Source organism: Cyprinus carpio, chromosome A6, assembly GCF_018340385.1.
Source record: "Cyprinus carpio isolate SPL01 chromosome A6, ASM1834038v1, whole genome shotgun sequence".
NCBI classification, from domain to species: domain Eukaryota; kingdom Metazoa; phylum Chordata; class Actinopteri; order Cypriniformes; family Cyprinidae; genus Cyprinus; species Cyprinus carpio.
Genome location: NC_056577.1, coordinates 9,427,720 through 9,451,420, shown reverse-complemented (window position 1 = coordinate 9,451,420; position 23,701 = coordinate 9,427,720). Strand labels below are relative to the sequence as shown.

General features: G+C 42.9%; 2 protein-coding genes across 2 annotated transcripts; both read right to left on the bottom strand.

Annotated features, from left to right (window-relative positions):
• Window positions 1-7,484: 7,484 nt before the first annotated feature.
• On the bottom strand, window positions 7,485-15,841 carry LOC109102401 (INO80 complex subunit D-B-like). The gene is given in 11 exon segments (XM_019115756.2): window positions 7,485-7,759; window positions 7,762-8,406; window positions 9,372-9,529; window positions 9,612-9,844; window positions 9,930-10,063; window positions 10,268-10,374; window positions 11,311-11,523; window positions 12,026-12,125; window positions 12,213-12,949; window positions 13,027-13,273; window positions 14,868-15,841. Coding segments are annotated over 10 exon segments (2,631 nt in total). The 5' UTR covers window positions 13,245-13,273; window positions 14,868-15,841; the 3' UTR covers window positions 7,485-7,673.
• Window positions 15,842-16,145: 304 nt separating this feature from the next.
• On the bottom strand, window positions 16,146-23,455 carry LOC109102648 (NADH-ubiquinone oxidoreductase 75 kDa subunit, mitochondrial-like). Its single transcript, XM_042757940.1, has 19 exons — window positions 23,330-23,455; window positions 22,673-22,755; window positions 22,476-22,567; window positions 22,281-22,388; window positions 22,071-22,147; window positions 21,902-21,983; window positions 21,634-21,764; window positions 21,198-21,383; window positions 20,923-21,057; window positions 20,706-20,820; window positions 20,460-20,605; window positions 18,177-18,305; window positions 17,976-18,105; window positions 17,684-17,844; window positions 17,388-17,542; window positions 17,032-17,207; window positions 16,776-16,910; window positions 16,616-16,688; window positions 16,146-16,504 (listed from the first exon to the last, which is right to left on the bottom strand). Exons 2-19 carry the CDS (start codon window positions 22,749-22,751, stop codon window positions 16,413-16,415), a joined length of 2,202 nt encoding a protein of 733 aa, XP_042613874.1. The 5' UTR covers window positions 22,752-22,755; window positions 23,330-23,455; the 3' UTR covers window positions 16,146-16,412.
• Between the last annotated feature and the right edge of the window lie 246 nt (window positions 23,456-23,701).

Here is a 23,701-nt window from a genome sequence, read left to right as displayed (position 1 = left end):
AAAAAATGGTACTTTTAAAAACCGTTCACTGAAAGGTTCTTTGAGGAACCCAAAATGTTTTTTTTTTTTTCTTTTTCTTTTTTTCTATGGCATCACTTTTGGAACCTTTATTTTTAAGCCTCCCCTTATTTGTAACACATACTACATTTTGTAGAAAAAAAATTAATATATTTTAATTATATTAATAATTAAATTATAAAAACAAAGTTACTACAATATTAGTGTCACGATACGCACACAGACAGGTAGATCCAATTGCAGTAAGTCTTTATTAGGGGCAATCCAAAATCATAAATCCAGCCAGGCAGGGGTCAAAACCAAACATAAACCGTCCAAAACACGAAACACAAACACTCACGAGGGAACCAGGAAAAAAAAAGCAGGGTGACATTCAACAAGGACTCCGTAATCATGACAGAAACAACCAGGGTATTTAAAGACAGGTGCAAACAAGGTAAGTGGTGACAGCTGAACCCAATAAAACAGTGATGAACAGATAAAGGCTAGTGGGAAATGTAGTTCTGAAGGGGGTGACAATAAGGGGAAGTGAGACCTCTAGTGGCCACCCAGGGAGACACAGAACAGACACCGTGACACTACCCCCCCTCTAAGGAGCAGCTTCCAGATGCTCCTCAGAACAAAAACACAAAACAAAGAGACCAGGAGGGAGGTGGACTGGTGGAGGCAGAACAGGGGGAGGGATGGCGGGCCAGGCCCGTGTAGGGGAACTGGGACCGGCAGCGATGGCTCCGCTGGTAGCCCAGGTGGCTTGGTCAGATCAGGGGGCCACGGTGGACCCGAAAGTTCAGGGGACCACGAGGGACCAGGCAGTTCAGGTGGCCACGGTGGACCCGAAAGTTCAGGGGACCACGAGGGACCAGGCAGTTCAGGTGGCCGCGGTGGATCGGTCCATTCTCGTTGTGCAGACGGCCAGGGAGGAATTCGCCATTTGAGTGGCCCGAACAGAACCTGCCAATCGGGGAGCCAGTAAGGAGCAGGCTGTGGCGATGGCCAGGTCACGGCATTGGGAACGGCATCGGGAACGGCCTCAGCCAAGGGCACCGCCTCGGGAACGGCCTTGGACACGGGTATCGCCTCCGGAACCATCTCGGGCCCCGCATCGGCCTCCGGAACAGCATCGGGCACCGCCTCGGGAATGGCCTCAGGAACGGCCTCGGACTCGGCCTCGGACTCGGGCACCGCCTCGGGAACGGCCTCAGGAACGGCCTCAGGAACGGCCTCGGGCACCGCCTCGGGAACGGCCTTGGACAAGGATACCGCCTCGGGAACGACCTCTGCATCGGGCACCACCTCGGGAATGGCCTCGGCATCGGGCACCGCCTCGGCATCGGGCACCGCCTCGGCAACGGCCTTGGACAAGGACACCGCCTCGGGAACGACCTCTGCCTGCGCATCGGGCACCGCCTCGGGAACGACCTCGGCCTGCGCATCGGGCACCGCCTCGGGAACGACCTCGGCCTGCGCATCGGGCACCGCCTCGGTCTCTGGAACCAACTCGGACACCGCCTCGGCCTCCGGAACAGCATCGGGCACCCCTCGGCATCGCTCGGCATCGGCCGGCACCGCTTCGGCCTCCGAACAGCATCGGGCACCGCTTCGGCATCGGGCACAGCCTCGGCATCGGGCACAGCCTCGGGCACCGCCTCGACCTGCGGAACAGCATCGGTCACTGCCTCGGCATCGGGCACAGCCTCGGCATCGTACATTGCCTCGGGAACCGCCTCGGCCACCGCATCAGGCACCGCCTCGGCATCGGGCACCCGCCTCGGCATCGGACATTGCATCGGGAACCGCCTCGGGCACCGCCTCGGCATCGGGCACCGCCTCGGGCACCGCCTCGGCATCGGGCACCGCCTCGGCAACAGGCATTGCATCGGGAACCACCTCGGCCACCGCATCGGCCACCGCCTCGGCACCTGCCTCGGCACCGCCTCGGGCACCGCCTCGGCATCGGGCACCGCCTCGGCATCGGGCACAGCCTCGGGCACCGCCTCGACCTCCGGAACGGCATCGGTCACCGCCTCGGCATCGGGCACAGCCTCGGCATCGTACATTGCCTCGGGAACCGCCTCGGCCACCGCATCAGGCACCGCCTCGGCATCGGGCACCGCCTCGGCATCGGACACTGCATCGGGAACCGCCTCGGGCACCGCCTCGGCATCGGGCACCGCCTCGGCATCGGGCACCGCCTCGGCATCGGACATTGCATCGGGAACCACCTCGGCCACCGCATCGGGCACCGCCTCGGCATCGGACATTGCATCGGGAACCACCTCGGCCACCGCATCAGGCACCGCCTCGGCATCGGGAACCGCCTCGGGCACCGCCTCGGCAACGGGCACCGCCTCGGCATCGGACATTGCATCGGGAACCGCCTCGGCCACCGCATCAGGCACCGCCTCGGGCACCGCCTCGGCATCGGGCCCCGCCTCGGCCTCGGATACAGCCTCGGGCACCGCCTCGGCATCGGGCACAGCCTCGGGCACCGCCTCGGCATCCAGAACCACCTCGAGCCCCGCCTCGGGAACTTCGGGCACATCCACCTGGACGACAGCGGCCTGCTCGGGAACGTCCTCCTGGACGCAGCGGCCCGCTCGGGAACGTCCTCCTGGACGGCAGCGGCCCGCGCTCGGGAACGTCCTCCTGGACGGCAGCGGCCCGCTCGGGAACGTCCTCCTGGACGGCAGCGGCCCGCTCGGGAACGTCCTCCTGGACGGCAGCGGCCTGCTCGGGAACGTCCTCCGGGCTTCGAGGAACGGGCTGACGCCTGTCTCCTCCTCCCTGCGGCCTCTATGATGGCGTGCCGGTGGCTCCCTGACGGAAGACTCAGGCGTTGAGTCAACCATCTTGTGCTGTGGTGCTGGGCCGGCGGCCATCCCGTGCTGTGGTGCTGGGCACGCTGAGCTGGCAGCCATCCTGTGCAATGGCGCTGGGCTGGCGGCCATCTTGCGCTGTGGTGCTGAACTGGTGGCCATCCTGGGCATTGGCGCTGGCTCAGCGGCCGTGATGTGAACACTCCTGGGAATCTCCGGGATCTGGCACATCCTGGAAAAGTAACTCAACACTGTCTCTGCGGCCATCTTGGGCTGTGGCGCTGGGCTGGCGGCCATCTTGTGCTGTGGCGCTGGGCTGGCGGCCATCTTGTGCTGTGGCGCTGGGTTGGCGGCCATCTTGTGCTGTGGTGCTAGGCACGCTGAGCTGGCGGCCATCTTGTGCTGTGGCGCTGGGTTGGCGACCCTCCTGGACTGTGGTGCTGGCTCAGCAGCCGTGATGTGACTACTCCTGGGAAACTCTGGGGTCTGGCACATCCTGGGAAAAGTAACTAAACACAATGTCTCCGCGGCCATCTTGGGCGGTGGCGCTGGGCTGGCGGCCATCTGGCCTCGTGGCGTGGGGCTGACGACTGCCTTGTGCTGTGGCGCTGATCCATCCCACACAGCCCCCGGGTCGAAGGGGCCCCGTGGTTGAGAGCGATGTTGAACTTCCTCTCGCGCCTTCACTCCTCTGCGACCTCCCCCGGGTTCCCACGAAAAACGACCAGGCGGGTTCCCTCAAACCCCACTCCTTCTCTCCCGCTCGATGGCCCGGGGGAGAAACCTCAAAAACCATACTGCTGGATCTAGGATTGACGGAGTCCTTCTGTCACGAAACGCACACAGACAGGTAGATCCAATTGCAGTAAGTCTTTATTAGGGGCAATCCAAAATCATAAATCCAGCCAGGCAGGGGTCAAAACCAAACATAAAACCGTCCAAAACACGAAACACAAACACTCACGAGGGAACCAGGAAAAAGCAGGGTGACATTCAACAAGGACTCCGTAATCATGACAGAAACAACCAGGGTATTTAAAGACAGGTGCAAACAAGGTAAGTGGTGACAGCTGAACCCAATAAACAGTGATGAACAGATAAGGCTAGTGGGAAATGTAGTTCTGAAGGGGGTGACAATAAGGGGAAGTGAGACCTCTAGTGGCCACCCAGGGAGACACAGAACAGACACCGTGACAATTAGTATCAAAAAATGATGGGTTAAGTTAAGATGGGACTACACAGAGTGAACTGACTTAACTGGTAAACAACTGATATCTGAATTAGATTTATTCCAACATCAAATTAGTTGAATATTAGTGATAGTGTTGAATAGAATAAATCTTCTGCAGACTCCAAACCTTGGGAGTCAGCCCTCAATTCATGTCAGAATCAAAGAATCAATTCTTCTTGCAATCAGGTCCCAGCTGTAAAAGATCCATAGTGCCTCTAAATACATCTGTTCACATTGTTCATAATGTATAGATACAATTTGCAGTGATCCATAACACTCACATATTTAAAAAGCAATTAATATCAATGGTTTTAATAGACTCTTAAAAAGAAGATACTTCGAAGAATGTTGGTAATCTATTTTTGTCGATGGGTACCAAAACTGTCTGGTTACCAAAAATCTTCAAAATATGTTCTTTAATGTTCCACAGAAGAAGAAAATTGACATGAGGGTGAGTAAATGATGATAGAATTTTCATGGATGGATTATCCCTAGCCTATAACAACACCAACGAAGAGGCTAAAGAAACAGCTAAAAAAAACATTTGGTTATTGGACTGAAAGGACTGTGTGGGTGTTAAGGACAATCCATTTTCTGAGGCATTGTGAAATGTGTTTGCTCCACCAGTTTACCTCAGTGCCTGCAGGTCAAGAGGCCTTGACGCTAACAGATATGTGCGATGCACCATTGTGCACTGGACCACTTTGATACTTACACACGATTGCGCTTGTAGAAGCTGTTCATGTGGAATCATGGGGGCGTTAAACCTTGTCATGGCCTAAAGGCAGCCCTGGCATATCTGGAGCCATAATGATAAAATCTCATCACTGTGACGGTTTATGCAACTGCCATTTCCCTCTGTCAGTCTCTCCATCCTCTCCCACCCTCTTCAGCTCGGCTTGTTCCCCTCTCCAAAAGCGTGAGAGAAACCGCTGTTATCACATTTTCTCGGCACCTGCTTTAACAATTGTCATGTGGGAAACACGACTGTGCATGAGGTCGCAGTTGTCATGTCACTGGCCATAATAACATCCATTACATCAGACTCAATCAGCGCGTCCCCGGAGACGGCAGCCCATGATTAACTGGTCTGTCACCCATCATTTGACGCGCCATTTGTCAGTATCACTCCGCGGCGCGTTGGGTAGGGTAGTGCTTCAAATTGAAACATTACCGCAGAAGCCAAATGCTAAGAGGACTGTGCTATGAATGTTTTAGCAGACGGCGACTGCAACGCTACAACAGAAATAGAAACAGCGCCGGAGTTGAAGGCAGCCAGGCACTTGCAGCGGGAGTACAGTATGGGGGCCGTTGCTAGGTAACGCCAGAGCCCCGGGCTCGCGCGGAGGAGCATCCTCGCGCCCCTCTTAGCGGTGCGATGAAGGGAAATAGATTAGCATCAGCCCTGTCATTATGAGCAGTATCGGCGTCATCCTTAAACGCATGTTACATGTGCAGACTCATTTCGAGCGGTGGGAGGATACACAGAGTACCTCGTTTCGTATTTCGCTCTCTGCTATATCAGACAGAATCGTGTATTTCACTCCAACTTGTCATCTAGGCCTACACTCGCAGCATTTCATTCGTGAACGAGTCCGTAGTTTAAAACGAATCGTTTTAACAGCGTTTCTAGCTTAATAGCCAGCTGCCCCCCGTCGGTAAAAAGTCTCCCTATGTATACTTTTTTTATATAGGCCTACTTTTATGGTTATAAATTTTCTTCTTCTTGTTACGTGTGAGAAACGGCTGATGAATTTTAACAAACAAAATGAGTTTTAATTATGATTAATAAGACTCGTTTCGGTCCAAATTTTAACGCATTGGTTGAGGAAATCATTCAACGGACAAAAACACATTTGTGTTTATTTGATAAAAGGATATGATATAATCCGCACAGAACAAACGAATCTTTTTTGTTTTAACTAACAAATGATTCGAGTCGCTGGGATGAATCCAAAATCCCAATCTCTTATACCCTCATTATAGAAGACTAGACCACATTATAATTCCTTTGGCGCCCTCTGCCTTTTTTCAAGTAGTCCAGCTCCTAGTTTGCAATTACAATCTGTTTAGAAAGTCAACCAAAAATCCCGTGCCTTATGAATCATCAATGTGTCTGGTACTTTTTAGTTTAATCCAGATATTGCAGTCTTGTTGTGCTATCACAGTGTCTTCTTTGCAACACCAAACTCACAAATTGCTGTCGACAACACACTGAAATAACGAGTGCACACAAAGTCGTGGTCATAGCATTTTTAATTCACACATTTCAAATAAAACAAATAGAATTTCTCTTACACATTGTCTACACACACACACACCCACATCCAAGCACTTAAGTAACAAAAAGTAAACGTGTCAATACATAAAAATACCTTGAACAAAGAAGAGGACCATAACATTTTAATAGGTTATAATAAACTTTTTTGTAGACTTGATACATTCAGTGAATAAGTATAAAAAGTATATGAGACGACCCTTGGTGTGCAAGGACTTCTGTCAGTATGCCTGTTGGTAAAAGCAGCATTATCTGGTACAACAGCAAGTCTACCAAACCACAATTTTATACCATTATCCCTTTTATAAAGATACCGAATTAAGGTTATACGTCACTGTTCTCTTTAAAAGCTTAACTGCACAATTTCATTATATTGGTCAGTTAGATATACTGATATATAGATCTTTTCTGATGTGGACATAAAAAGAGGCTTTCTTGTAAGCCACTTTGGTAAAAAAGCATCTGCAACAAAGATAAACAGGAAAATGCAAATGTAGACTTGGTATGACATGAGGATAAAGGCATCATAACTACTTTCTTTAAAAGCCATAACAAGATAACTGACTATAGCTTTACACCATTTATTTCCCACAACTGCTATCACTTAAACTAAAGGCCTTACAAAGGAGCACATTGAACACTCAGAATGGAAATTTAACACCCTTGAGTAACTTTACGGTAACGTGAGAAGGTAATTACTTGTCAAAAACAGGGAGTCAATGCAACTTTTCATGTTTTCAAGAGTGAAATTTTGTGCATTTACAGATTTTTACTCAGTGTCAATGCAATGTGTATTTTGTTGATTTGCAATACACTGACTATATAAAGGTGTTACACAGCTTTTATGGCAGGCACTTACACTCAGAGCAAGACCTCATAGTTTAACGGCTACTAAAAGCACATAAACACCATTTTTTAATCATCACATGGGACAAAATAGTGATACAACCATGACACCTTTCCCCTTGTGTTTGCCACTAACAAACTTGCCCATTACCTCTAAACAAGAACCACATTTTCACCAGTTACCGCACATTTTCACTCAATAAAACTAGTTGTGCAGACTGCTACTCTATAAATATATTAAATATGCATTTAAGGATACAAGTGATATTAATGGCTAAAATCCATCTATGTTTGCTTTTGGAAAAAGCAACTATTTTAAGCAGACAAGGAAATTTATTGCTTGATGTTCTTACTTGGTGAGGGAAAAAGATGCAAAGGACTGAAAAGATGGACAGAATGACCCTGACTGGGGGGGTTGGGTTGGAATCAACTGCAACATGTTCCCTGAACACTGTGAGTGTAGCAAATTGGTTCTGCCTGCAGTTCAGGCCTGGTCCATAGGTGGCGCCGGTGTACTGTGGTGCGGCTGCAAGTCTGCTGGGATCCCACAGTGGTTGAACTTGGGAGAAGGTGCTTGGTTTGGGATGTTGGTGATGAGGGCAAGGATGTGGGTGTGGAGCGAGTGACAGTCACAGTCTGAGGCAAAGCGGAGAGGGCCGAACTGGGCTGACAGGGGGCCGAGGTCACGGGGGTCATTGGCGTTGAGAGGGCTGTGGACATCAGCAGGCCATCCGAGGCAATAAGGCTGTGAAATTGTGAGGAGTCGTTGAGGGGGAGGGCGAGAACGCCCCAGGAGCCATGAGAGATGTCCTCGACCTTTCCAAGCAGCAGATTGCTCAGATTCACTTTGGAGTTATCCATCTTCGCTAAGAGATGAGGTTGTCTCTGTGGGTATGTGCTGTCTGTGAGTTGCCCCACAGAGGATGGAGGAGTGAGAGGGGGTTGTGGAGATGGAGGTGATGGGGGAAAAGGATCTTCAGAGGTGGGGAGCAAACTGGGGTCCAGCTCCAGGCTGGAAAGAGTCTCAGCAGATAGCCGTCCACTCAATAGATCCACGACTCCCCCCGGCATGCTACGACAATCTACCGCTTCTACGGGACCAAGTTCAGCCATTCCACTTAGACATGCAAGGGATTCTGGGTATGAGCCCATTGCCTGCAGAACGCGAACCAATTCTTCGGCTTCCTCAGAAGTGGGCAACAGCTCACCATTCTTGCCTATATGGCAAACAAACATGAATTATAGAATACCAAATTACTGTAAACAAATAGACGAAGCAAGGAAAGTAAGTTTTACCAGAAAACAATATAAAAACAGATATTTTATAAAAAATTGGAAAAATATTATGGAAAAAAAAAAATTCCAATTAGATATCAATTCTTAAAATTCCAAAGCCAAACTTGTACTATATGCCAGTGTTTCCTGCAGCAAAAGACATCTTATTTATTATGTTTGCAGGCAAACCTTAAAGTAAGGAGTCTTTTATCCAGAAAGGACACATTGAACTAATCAAAAGCAGTGGCATTAAAGATATTCAGGTAACACTTTACAATTAGATTCATTAGTTAACTTCTTTAGTTAACATGAACTAAGCATGAACAGTACTTATACAGCATCTATTAATCTAGTTAATGTTAATTTCAACATTTACTAATGCATTATTAAAATCAAAAGGTGTGCTTGTTAACATTAGTTAATGTACTATGAAGTAACATGAACTAACAATGAACGACTGTATTTTCATTAACATTAACAAAGATTAATAAATACTGTAATAAATGTACTGTTCATGTTAGTTAATATATTAATTAACATGAACTAATGGAACCTTATTGTAAAATGTTACCTATTCCCATTCATCAAAAAATCTTAAAAATCCTCAAATATATTAATCAGCACAACCGTTTTCACCATTGATAATAAAAACATTTTTGAGCATCAAATTAACATATTAGAATGATTTCTGAAACATCATGTGACACTGAAGACTGGAGTAATGGCTGCTGAAAATTCAACTTTTCCATTATAAGAATAAATTTATTTTAAAATATATTTAAATAAAAAATGGCTACATTCAATTGTAAAAATATGACACAATATCACTGTATTTTTGATAGAATAAATGCAGCCTTGATGAACACAGGACACTTCTTTTAAAAAATCTTACCATTAAAACTATTACCTTCAAAAAGATCAAAGTCCTGCAGGTCATCCGGGAGTCGAGGAAGAACATCTGAGAAATCCTCCTGATTCAACTCCAGGTCATGTGGAATGTCGCTGATGTCATTGGTGATGTCATCTGGAAATTCATCTGCACTTAAATCAGGAGTTAAAGGGCTCCTGCAAAACACAAAGATGATGAGTGCAATGCACACTTACAGACACACACGGATACACACATTCAAACACACTCAGCTCTCACCTTATGTCAGAGGGCTGAGTGGGCAGACACAAGATGGAAGGCAATCCCAGGTTACCCTGGGGCTGCGCGGGAGGAATGGGTTTCTGAGGACGCCTTTGTGTCCCTCGCTTTCCTTTCTTCTTATGCTTCTTAGTGAGTGCTGGAGGCTTGGCTTTCTTCAGTGGTCTGTGCCGCTGAATCTGCTGGTGGTGGTGGTACGTTCTCCGGCTGATATCACCTCGAAGGAAATTGTCCTGTAAAGCACAATTAGCACACACACGGTTAAATTAGTTACTAGCAAAAGTTTTTTATGCAATGAAACAGTCTTCTATTTCTCACCATTTTCTTGGCATGCTCATCACAAAGTGGCGTCTGGTGCGTGATATCAAAGACAGGGATGGAACACTGAGCTCCATCTGCAAAGCGAGCGGTGCAGCTTGAGAACAGCTGCTGTGAACGGTTCTGAAGGATATCTACAGAGTGCCATTAAGGACACAACACAGGGAAGACAATTGTAAAACTTTAGTCTATCACCAAAGCAGATGGTTTGTTGAAAAGTCACAGGACAAATTGTCCTGAAATGCAGACGAACAGCTGAAAGCAGCCAGCCTTTGTTTTACGGGTACATCTGAGTTGAGCTCTGACTAATTCAAAGAATAAGAACTTTGAGAGGATACGCTGAAAGCAGTGTCTAGTGAACGGTAAGGCTGATTTTCTGCAGTCTTCACCTTTCACGACAGCCGAACACAACCCTGAGTCATCTCCAGACAATGGTACTGCGGTGCTGTGGAATCAAAACACATAAGAAAACATCTACTGCAACATGAAAACGTACAAAAAGTGAATATCGAATGCACATTAGGGGTAAAAATCAGATGTTTCATTATGATATGATCTGACATTGATTCCAGGTATATGAACAAGTTATACAATATTTATGAAACCTTTGATAAAATTCAAGGGCCTGAAATTTCAATATTAAGATATATATATATATATATATATATATATATATATATATATATAAAAATATAAATACACAAGAAAAAAATTAAGTCACACACAAGATCATTGACATTGATCAATGCTCATGATTGACTTTTGCAATGATATATGTGTTTCATCACAATACATGTAATTTCGAACACATGTAATTTTATTTTTGATACTGCATTTATGTGGTAACACAATTGTTGTATGTTCATATTTTACTTTATTTTATTTTTATTTTTTTATTTTATTGGTTGTTGTTCGAAATAAAAAAATAAAGAAAGAAAGAAAGATATTGATTCTCTAAGATCATAATATTTGCTGATAAATCCTGTATCTCAACTGGGAAATCTACCACTAAAAAATTAATTTTATCTATTTTTTTTTTTTTAATTTTGAAAAATATATATAGAGAGAAATAATGAAAAAAAAAAATCAAGTTGCGCATGAGATGATCACTTGTCTGATGAGAGCTCATCAGTGGCAGACGAGAAAGTCTTTCTGTGATCTCTACAATGCAACTCTAATATCCCCATTATGACATACACAACAAAATGAGGCCCTTCAGATGTAAAAAAAAAAAAAAAAAAATAGAAAATTATTTTATTTTCTTTATATAGAAAATTAATGTGCATCTTAAAAATATTAGCAATTTCTTTAGAATTGCAACAATACATCAAACTGGTGTATTGTTTATTTCTACCCATACCGCACAAGTGTGTGTCTTTACCTGGAGGGTGTGGAGGTCTTTTTATATTGTTCCTGAATAAGCTGTGCAGTGTGGTGAGGTTCTTCTCTTGCTGCCTGCAGCAGGGCTTTACGAAGGGTATGCTGGGATCTCCTCTCCCTCCTGAAGCCCCTCTGCTCTCTGAAAAGGTGCGTGTGTTTTTGTCTCAGGTATGAGCAGAAGCCTGCCAAACGCTCAGCACGGGAACTGCTGGCACTGTGAGATGGGAAAGAGAATTCTCTAGATCAGCAGTTTTCAAAATGTGGGTTGCAATCCACTGTTGAGTGTAAGCATTCATGCAGTGCCAGAAATATGAACACAGAACTTCTCAAGTTTGTTGGTTGTCATAAATTGTATTTAGCTTATGTATGTCACAGATCAAGGATGTTTTTCCTGAACTGAAGAAACAAACATACAACACAACCTGACGACTAAAATAAGATTAAAATTGGACAAAACAAGCATTAAAATAAGCTAAAACATCCAAAAATCAAGATATTTTTTATTTTAATTCATCCCTTTTTTGAAGAAGACATGGAAAAGGGCCTTCATTGAAGGTCCATTCTATGTTTGTCCCAGTTGTGAGAGAGGAGGAATACTGATTTGTGATTAGATTATTCTATTATATGAGAAAGAAGCCATGAAGTAAAGCAAGTTGCAGTTTAGCAATCTTAGTGTTTGGTGGCTGGATGATTGTCAGACTAATGGATGACTGTACCTTTCCTCAAAGTGCTTCTCTTGTAGTCTCTGGCACTGATGTGACACTAGTTTCCCCAAGTCACCATCTTCCTCTTCACTGTCTTCTGACCAGACAAGCCCTAGAACACAAGCGGTGTTTGTCATGGAAAACAAACTAAAGCTAAATGAACCTTTAAGTGTCAAAATCTCAGGTCACAATTACCTACCTAAATGTGTGTTCAGGTCTTGGTACCTCCCCCTGTGTTGGTCCATCAATCTATGGAACTTCTGCAAACATGGAGCTTGTTGTTGCATGGCAACTGAGTGCATTTTTATTAAACGTCTACGTATGTCATCACGGCCTGGTGCTGTCCCTGAAGCTGCAGGGACAACCTTTTTGTCAAAAGCATGATTAAGGTCCAGTTTAATTTTGTTATCAGTTGGAGTTGTTTCTATTGAGCCCTGGCGGCTGTCCTGAAGAGTTGATGAGGTTTTGAATAATGAACCTGAACGAACTGCAGGGGTTTGTAAGATTTCTGCACGAGGGGAGGAAGGGACTTTGGGTGTTTGTGTGGTTCTTCCAGTCTGGGGAGGAGGGAGGCAAGGACGTAGAAGAGTTGAAGAAAGAGACGAGGTTTCAAAATGGTTTGGGAAGGCTGGATCCAAACTGAGATCTTGCGGTTTCTGCTTATGGTTCAGAGCTTGGTTATCTTGGTGCTTCTTCAGAAGTGTGCCACTAGGTTTTAACATTTTTCCCCCCCTGTAAAAGGCGAAGGGATCTGAGGGGAGTAGACAAGCCAGGGAGGGTGGTGGGGATGGAGGTAAAAGCTCAAGCCCGTTGTGGGTCTTCAGAGCCAGGGATGGAACGGTAATGTTGAGGGCCAAAGACTCTATTGTATCTTGTTTCTTCTTTCGCTCCTTCTTGGGGAGGACACCCATAACCTGAAGGTGACTATTACAATACCTAAAAGATAAAAAAAATAAAAAATTCAGAATTCTTTAAACATGCATAATCTTTTTTTAAACATTTGTAAAACCTACTTTCGGTCGTGAGCCTTGGGTATTGGATTGGTGCAGCGCTGGCTATTGTACTTGGCTACATATTCGCACTGCCTGAAAGGAGCGGTCCGGTCCTCAAGCACATGGCGGATGCAGAAAGCATAACCGTTGAGCCGGCGTTGCTTGCAAAGCTTTGGGCTATATGAACACAGAGGCTTGTGGTCCACCTCCGAGTAGTGGATGTGTTTGCCTTCATACATCCCAGGGCTGGAACTCTCCGGAACATCAGCTGATGAAAAAACATTATGTGAATGAGACATAAGTGTGAATTCTGCTTCTTTAGGAGTGCAGGAACAACAACTGTTCAATGAGACATTTTTTTACTCAAAACTGAAAATGTGCCTTGCATTTACAATTCTAAATAGATTTCAAATGTATATCAATGTTGTGTATATATTTTAAGTAATTTTAAATAATGATTGAGTTTTGCCCAAATTTTTGCCTCGATTTGCAGTCTGGACAAGATGATTCTCATTTCTGAAAGTTAGAGCCAGTCTGCAGATACTGGGCAGTCAGCGATGACAGATTTCAAAACAAATCAGACTCTGTTTCTATCCAGTTTGGTCAGTTTGATATTTTGAGACGATTTTACAACACATTCTGTTTTGATTTTTCAGGCACCTCCGAGCAACGAGGCACATGTATCTTGGTGGGTTTGTTGTGTTTTGTGGATCCTTAGTTGTTCAGTATACAGTGCTAAGTTTTTCTCTGTAACCATTTACAAAGTCAGCAAGTGTATGATGCCTAGTGTTTTAAAATCTGTTCAGATTTAAAAAGTCTTATAGTGTAATCCACCCTTTCCTGTAATATTAATTTTATTATTCTCAATTACATGCAGTTACAGTTAGCTGCCCTAAACTGTATAGTCTGCAGATATGATAGTTGACATTTTAAAAGCACAGAAAGCAAAGCTCTGAGCTCTTCCATTATGATTGAGATCCTTCACGGTGAGTTTCTAGCACACATCAATGTATACAAAAGGTTATGAAAATATAATGGAACAGTCAAGCAGCTCTAATAAAACCAGGAAGATAATAATGACAAGCTTGCTCATCTGCAGGTCAAGTTACATTGAATTTAAAAGTAGTTTTCATTATATGTTGCAGTCACCTCTAACATATAACTCTGTATTTCAAAGCACTCATCGATGCATGCAGTATGTAGGCTGTTACAGCTCAAACCATTAAATAATAAAGTGACAGGAAGCAGGAAAAGTAGCCCCTATTTTAAGCAATCAATAACACATAAGAAAAACAATTGCTGTAATCAGAACTTTTAGCAGGTGAAGCACTAAATCATAAAACGATGGCTCGCAAAAGTGTTTGGGCAGAGTACAATACGTTTGACATGCAAAGCAACTTTGAAAACGCAAGGGGACGGTGGACAACCCGCCTACTATATCATGTACTTGGGCAGCTCTATCAGTTACTTTTGAGGCAAGGATCGAGCAAGTTGGGTGTGTAGCGCCTTGAGTAACAATTTAATTCGTTTCACGAAAGATACGATCAGAATCAGCGCGGCAGAATCTGTTTCTTTGTTGCGTCGTACAAATATTTCGAACGCATTTTGAATCTTTGTAACGGTCGTCGGATTATTTGTTTAAGCGCGTGAGAGATTCGGCACCGATCATAAGCAAAATACCTGTCAAACGAAAATACGCGTTATCGACGACCTGAGACGTTTTAAAGTTTCGGAGTATTATTTATAAGGTACATTTAGATTAGTTTTTACGGGGTTTAAGTTGTAATATTGCAAGAAAAACTTATATTAGATACACATTTTGACTTAAAGTATTCCTTTATTTCTGCGTAATTCGTAGTTACCGTTGGCCTGTGAAACCTCCCGAATCCCCCGAGTCGAGTAACGAGGCACCCGTCTTGCAGTGCGCAATAAGCGGGCTTCCGCCTTTGCTTGAGTCCGATGCTTCCCGGCAGCCGCTGAGTCCCCGATCTCTGCGGCCTGTGCTAAACAAGCTACGCTGATCTTTTCATACGGTCGACGGCTATTACTTTCAACGGGGATTTTCCGCCTCTACCTTTCCGGTTTACGCTAGCAAAATTAGTTTTTTAACGCGTGGATTTAATTTTATACGAATCCTACTGGCACATCTTTGTCGATTATTGAAACAAAACTAGCCGTACACAAGGAGAAGGGGGTGTTGGTTTAGTCATCGGATGCGAGGCTTCTTACAGCACAACTACAGGCACTGGGGGGACATGACAACAGCCAACAGTGCAACAACAACCTCTGCAACCATTTTGGAATTCAACTTTGTATGTTCATTGTCGGCTTTTAGAAAGATGACATATCTCACAAACACAGAATACTGATTGAACATTTGAGTGTCCGGGTGTCAGAAGTGTTCAGACTAGCGTTAAGTTTCATTTAAGCCGCAGTCATTGATTTTAAGTTTGAGGGATCTCCCCCAAGTCTTTTCCGACAGCCTCCTCTCACTCGTCTCATCCATGCCTGGAATGACATCACCGACTTCAAATTCTTTGCAATCTCACATGTGAAGATAACATTCTTGTCATATTTTCCCTTCCCTGCTATCAATAAATATTATCGAGACGACAAGGCTTGTGATATAAACTACTAAGCAGGTGTTAGAGCGGGTAAAGAGATTTTTAAAGTGACTAAGGTTGCCCCCTATCAATCCCCTTCAGTGATGTCAGAATGATGCAGACACTTGTAAAAATGTATGCAAAGGTGTTAAACTGTAGGGTCTGTTAAAAGTTATCATTAAAGTGGAACTCATCATAATCCACTACTTTGCTATTTAATATAATTTAAGATAATGGGTCAAATTTAAGATTAATTCAACTAGAGTTGTCAAATTTTTATATTATATATATATATATATATATATATATATATATATATATATATATATATATATATATATATATATATATATATATAAAGGGGGAGAGAGCACAAAGGCTTTACATTGCACTTAATAAAACAACATTCTTAAAAAGAAAAAACAATCAAGATGCTTTTTCTCCTTAGACTTCCATCCTAGATTCTAAACAGAATTTTTTCTACTGTGCCCTTGCTTTGAATAATTTATACCAGCGATGTCAACAGTGACAATATTATACTGATATAATACATTTTTATTTCTCATAATAAGAGCTTTCCAAAACAAAGCAGACCTCATTCAGCCAAATCATGGGAATTAAAACTTTACAACACCCTTCAAAGCCTATTAAATATGAGCAAAATTAATTTCACACATTTTTGCTGCTCTGGTGAATTCTGACTACGTGAGAGACAAGAGACAAACAGCAAAGTATGTGGAAATCCAGGTATGTGGTTGTACATGTACTTGAAGAGGACTACTTTTGTGTATTCCTGAAAGAGTTTTAACAAATTGAGGGCTCATCAACTGCTGCTGCTCCCTCTGTCACAGCCTTCACACACTTGGCCATTGTTTGAGAGGCTCTGCTGATGGGGTCTGTGGAGGAAGACAATGGTAAACCACAGGTTCCAAGACATACACTTGGTTACAGTGTTCCATTCACGCATGAGAACTTATGAAACTAACAGAATATATTTGTTACTCTACCTGTCATGTAGAAATCCTTCACTGTGAGCTGAGGGGGGACAAGAGGAGCTGCTAGCAATGACTGATTCGCAGCCTAAAGAAAACAGGAGGACATTACTGAACGGTGTAATTAGTGCAGATTTAAAACAAAAACTAATTTAAAAGGAAGAAGAACACTAACCTTTGAAAGCTCATTGGCCTGTTTGAAATAATTGGCTTCTTCTACATCATCATATCTCACCAGGTTAGGAGAGACCTCTTCCAGCCTTCTCCTCACCTCATCAAGTGTGTCATATGGCAGTGTGACTCCCGCCAGCTGAGCAAACAAAACATGAGATTCCCTACTGAACAACCTGAATTTTATTCTAAATACAAAGCTAAGGAAAGGTATATGAACAATGTTATACATTGTTAAATCCAGGTTTTAAGGAGATTACCTCAGAAATAGCACGCAAAATCTTCCAGTCTTCACGTGCCATACCAGGAGCAGTAACTGCCACCCTGGTCTGCTGGGCTCGGCCCTCAGTGTTGACGTATGTGCCATTCTTTTCGGTGTATGCAGCGCCAGGCAAGATGACATCAGCCATGACTGCACCTACATCTCCATGGTGACCTGATAAGCATGTGGAACCATTAAACCCAAAAGAATATATTTGAATGCAAGCCGCTTACCATCAAGGCCGCGATATACTCACTGCAAATTCATTGCTTGGGGTAAACTTCGTTTTGGCCTAATTTTGTATAAAGTAACATGAAGTATATAGTATATAAATATGCAAGTGTGTTTACTGACCCTGGTAGATGATAAAGCTGTCTTTGGGAAGGTGTGCTCTGGTGATGCAGCCAGCATCAGCTCCCAGGAGAAACAGTACTTTGGGAGGGTTCTTCTGGATGGCATCAACACCAGGTTTGTAACCCAAGTCCAGGGCTGCCACTTGACTGGCCACCCTGAGGTCACACACATGAATGTGACAAGGTAAGTACTTTTACTAAGCAAAGAGTCAAATTTCACAATTCTTTTAAATGAACAGTAGAACAGAAAAGATTCCTAAAGAAAGGCAGTAGCAGTAACTTATGGCAGTAGCAGACCTGTGCAGCACATTGAGCACCTTCCATCCATCCTCAACACCACTGCTGACCCTAGAATTTTGAGCAATTGTGGACACTGCCTTAAATATGGCTGCCCCATCCTCCCTCTGGAGAGTGGAGCTACCCAACACTACGACAGGCCTTTTGGCCTGGGCTAGGACCTGAAATACACACAAAAAAAAAAAAAAAAAAAACTTATTGAACTTCAAGAGGCAACTTCTGATGTCATGCTTACAGACAATGACTTCAGTCAAATCTCCAAATAAACTCCAACATTGCTATTTAATGCTACCTCGCAGAAAGGGTGTGTTCCAGCAGCAATCTCCTGCAGAACTTGCGTAGTTTCACCTAAATGTTTGTAAGAGTAGCTCAGGTCCACCTTATGACCCACCATGGCCACCTGGAGCTCATTATGCAACCAACTGAAAGATGAAGATAAAAAAAATGACACCCATTCAACAACTGTTGATAATAGAGTGTGCAATGGTTATACCTCTTGCGGATACGTGAATTGAAGAGAGGAGCCTCATAACGTGGGTTTGTTCCAACCAAAAGCAGGAGGTCACACTCTTCAATGCCAGCGATACGGCTGTTCAAGAGGTAATTGGAGCGCAGGTCAGTTCTAAGGAGACAAAAGACCAAAAATAGTTTAAATCCTTTATAGTAAGATTGAAAGGTTAGTTTGAACAAAAATTGTTGTCAAAACTTAAATTGCCAGCTAAAACCTAAGACTTTTTTCCATATAATACTTTCATAGTCATCATGAAAATAATCCAGTTCTTGCTTGATGAATAAATTTTGTTTTTGCATGACACACAAGCATTTTTGAGTGTCCGAAAGAACCAGTAAGGTTTGTTCTCAATCAAGTACTATGGAGACAGATTAGTCTCAAATATAATTCATGCAAAAAACACGATTCACACATGCGTAAACAATTTCACATGCATGAAACCTAATTCACGTACACACTTCATGCAAATTCACGTGCATGAAAAAAAATATATATTCACAAAAAGGCAATTCACATGCGCAAAATAAAATTATATATTCATAAAATACATTTCACAAATGCAAAACACAATTCGTAGATATACAACTGTGCACAAAAACCTTTGAATGTTTAAAATGTACGAGTGTCTGAATGTACAAATCGTCATTTACTACGAATCCACTCGGATTTGTGTGTGTGTGTGTGTGTTTTTGAGACTTTCCTGGCAGAGCTCTCTTCCTACGTGGGTCTGTCGTACTCTTTAGCCAATCAGATGCGAGCTTACCATTCAACCAATCATATCATAAGCCACCGAGAGTGCATTCAGAAGCTTGCAGGCAATCGGGGAGACGTCAAGAGAGAAGCCCATAGAAGCCCTGGCGTTACATTTTAAAATACTATACAAAATAATTAATCAGAATACTTACTCCTGCTCACTCACGCCAAAGAACTCCCCGCTCAAGCTCGCCGTCTCTGCAATATTAACGATGGCAGTTTGCACGCACAGCTACTAGAAGATTTACATCTGTCAGACAGGTTGCTTACGTCATCAAGCTTAGTTTTGAGTCTGCGCGTCAGAAACGGAAGTTCTAAAAATCGCTAAAAATGGGCTTCACTTGTCTCAATTGAGTTCCAATTGGGTCGCTGTGTCCATTTCTTTTACTGTCTATGGGATTACTGATGTAAAGGCTTAATTTCCGTTCTAATTAATCCATATTGCGCAAAAGGTGCGCAGAATCGTGCTCCTTGAATGCACTCTCAGTGGCTTATGATATGATTGGTTGAATGGTAAGCTCGCATCTGATTGGCTAAAGAGTACGACAGACCCACGTGGGAAGAGAGCTCTGCCAGGAAATATCAAAAACACACACACACAAATCCGAGTGGATTCGTAGTAAATGAGGGATTTGTACATTCAGACACTGGTACATTTTAAACATTCAAAGGTTTTTTGTGCACAGTTGTATATCTACGAATTGTGTTTTGCATTTGTGAAATGTATTTTATGAATATATAATTTTATTTTGCGGATGTGTATTGCTTTTTGTGTGTACTCTCATTGTTTTTCACGCACGTGAATTTTTTTTGTGTGTACGTGAATTAGGTTTCATGCATGTGAAATTGTCTACGCATGTGTGAATCGTGTTTTTTGCGTGAATTATATTTGAGACTAATCTGCTTCCATAATACAGATGAGCTGCACTTGACCATATTTAATGTGTGTTAATTAATGTTTATTTGCGAATAAAAGCCTAAATTAAATCTGTTCATCAAGCAATCCATGCCGACACCTGGATAGATATGTTTCATGAACTTTTATGAACTTTTAGATGCTTGAAAGTTTTGATGAATTAGACTTTTTTTTAAAACAGAACAACATGAGGTTAGTAAATGATGACAGAATTTTCATTTCTGGGTGAAATATCCCTTTAACCTAATAATAACATGATCATAATTTGCATTTTTTTTTTAAATAACATTTTTACATCTTCTGAAGAAATGAGTGGTGCTTGCATTGCAAAGTAGCTGCTATAATGTTCTGAGTGTTTTTAGCATGCTGAAATACGGTTGCTAGGCTGTTGCTTGCGCAAGTTAAATAGGTGAGCTATTTGTTGAAAAAAAAAAAATCTAACCCATGATATGAACAAAGAAACCGGTTTTCAAGTAATTATTAGTGGTGTTTCCTTAGTAATAGTTATGGTACTGCAAACTATGAGAAGAGATATTATGGCTGAAATCAGGACAGACACCATTCTCATTTCAGTCTCAAGACAGATGAGTACTCACCCGGCACCAGCCATTGGAAAGATCTCCTCAGTGCAGAGGGTGTCACTGTCCAGTCTGTTCAGTAAGTCCTTCAGAGCAACCAGTGCCTCAGCATCTACCATCCCACCAGCAATAGCTCCTACCTCAGAACCCTGAACACCCTGGAGCTGAAAATTCAAATCACAACCATTGAAATCTATTGTCTTCAAATGACAAAGCTGGTTGATTCTGGTCAAAGCTGATTCTGGTTTATATGCAATCGCTCACTGCTCCAGCCACACGTGTAAGAACATCCTCCCAGGTGGTGGCAACCAGCTGTCCACTGGCATCCTTCACCATTGGCTGGGTCAGGCGTTGCCTTTTCAGTCCATCATATGCAAACCTAAGAGAAGGTGAGCCAAAGACAGGACAGTAGATTACGCATGAGTGTGTGTGAATGGAGAGAGAGAAAAATGTTTCATATTTTAAGAGCTTATGCGCTCACCTGGTCTTGTCGGATATCCATTCTTCATTGACATCCTCATTCAAACGGGGCAGAATTCTCATGACCTCACCACCTCTGGTGCTCACTACAATGTTGGAGCCAACAGCATCCAGCACATCAATAGACTCAGTCTTTCTGTAGGCACATAGACAAAGCATGTTCAAAAAGCAAAGTGCACACACATTCACCAAGTAGTCCACTAATAAAAACCAGCATAAATTAATATATAAATATAAGGATCAAAGTGTACACAAGAGAATCTCTCAGAATTGTACCTGGTCTCCCAGGGCCGTGCAGTGAAAGCGTAAGGTTTGGACGTCAGTGCTCCGACAGGACACAAGTCAATCACGTTACCAGACAATTCAGACATGAACATCTTCTCTACGTAGGTACCAATCTGCATGGAGTTACCGCGTCCCGTTGTTCCCAGGTCCTCCACACCAGCAACCTCGCTGGCAAAACTGTGAAATTATATTTGATGAATTACTAGTGCTCTGTATGATCCTGAAGGTAACAGGCATGCTATTGTTTTACAGCAAAGGTGTACATGTCTTTATACAGTAGCTATCATGGAGTATAGTTACAGATGAAAATTCTTCTTTTATTGTAAGTGTAATACCTATAATAAAATAAATATAAGTTATCTAATAAGTATTATTAATTAATTCAGTGTTTTTATGTAGCTTGAAGAATAATAGACCTCTAACTCACCGAACACAACGTGTGCAATGTATACAGCGGGTCATGATTGTTTTAATGAGCGGGCCAATGTTCTTATCTTCAACTGCTCTCTTGCCTTCTGTAAAACGGCTTCTGTCAGCACCAAACATCATCGATTGGTCCTATATATCCAGCACAACATCAAGATGGGTAAAAACTGCATTAGGGATAATTCCATTCCCATTCTTGAGTGCATGCTCAACTTCACAGTCAAGTTCAATTAAAATGCTATTTTTTGTTTTGTTTTGTTTTTTTTTACCTGCAGATCGCACTCTCCTCCCTGATCACAGATTGGACAATCAAGAGGGTGGTTGGAAAGCAGGAACTCCATGACTCCCTCTCTATAAGAAACACAAGTCAAATTAATAAATGCACTATGTGCAATGTGATGTGTTAAAATTATTTTTAAACCAAGAAACTACTCAAACCTGGCTTTCCGTGTTTTCTCAGAGTTGGTCAAAATGTTCCACCCTTTCATGACAGGCATTGCACATGCTGCAACAGGCTGTTGATGAAGTACAGATGAAAAAAAAATGCTTAAACTAAGACTTTTTATGTATTTTAGATGACAATAAATAATATGTGCTAACGATGACGTTGTAATCGTAGTGTGTTTGTGTATAATAGCCTTTGGTTACCTTTGGTGCTTTCTCGATTTCCACCAGACACATGCGGCAGTTACCGGCCACTGAAAGACGATCATGATAGCAGAAACGAGGAATCTGCACACCTACTTTCTCACAAGCCTAAACACAGTTGGCATGTCAACATACTACATGGAATGTACAACTTTGCATGGAATTAATTAAAGGAAATGATCGCTGCATTATCACCTGTAGAACAGTGGTCCCTGGCTCCACCGTGACAGGTTTTCCATCTACAAACACTTCAACCATATTGCTTGAGGCCCGGACTGAAGTCCGCACTGTTGTAAAAACAAGCCATTGTGAGAAAATGACTGAATTCCTTGGCATTCTTAAAGATGGGAACTACACTTGATTTCCAAAGATCAAAAAAGAATGCAAATTACCATTGTTAGTGGTGGCAATGGAGCCCTTGGAATGGGCTGCAACAGCCAAAGCCCGACTCACTGCTGGCCAACGCAACATGTTGCTGTAGAAGAAAATGCCAGTAATTAAAAGCACACGTAACATGTTGAACCCCAATATTTAATGAATAGTATCTAGGTTAACAATGGATAAATATGCAACTCCACTTTGAAACAAGGACACTGTAAAGAAATAGATATAATATAATCTTACTGATCAGACCCTAGATATGCAAATAACAGTATAAATTATAAATTATTTATTCAAATGTGTGCATAATGAAGACAGTCAACACAACAAACCAATAGGCAAAGATTTAAAAAACAGAGATTTTTTAACTCCAATAAAACAACATGCCCTAAAAAAAGCATGAAGCACGTTATTTATAAAAGAAGTAAAAGTAGATCAGAAACTTCAAATGTAAAACCATTGCTGTTGACATTTCCATCTATACACACACTGGTTAGCAGGCTAGCACTCCACAGCTCTGCAGATTACTCAAGGACAGGGAGAACGTTACTGTACATTACCCATGTTTCGCATGCATTTATAATTCCAGCCGTTACACACAAAGTAGATGTCCAGACAAAATACCCTTTACACTTTAATATAGACAAAAGAAAATCTTTAATTCTTACCTTAACGCTATTCGGCCTTCTAGACCAGAACAGCGTTACAGCCGTAGGTTCAGTTGTGAATGTGTACTCGGGTGTTTTCGTAGATGACGGAAATAGCCGATGCACATTAATCTTTGAAGAAAAAAAAAATGACAAAAATATTTTATTGGATCCGCTTATTCTATAATATAGGAAATGCATACACGTATGTTAAAATGCAAACATATATTAATTTTATTTGATTAATCCAACGTTTTTCGTTGACCTTTCACATTTATTCGTCGTCATTTCCGCTCACAAAAGCGACTGTTTCCTTCTCTTATTTCACATTAAAAGCCAAACAGTCAACAAGATGTTCGGTATGTGTGAAAAACAGGAGATGATTATCGTGCC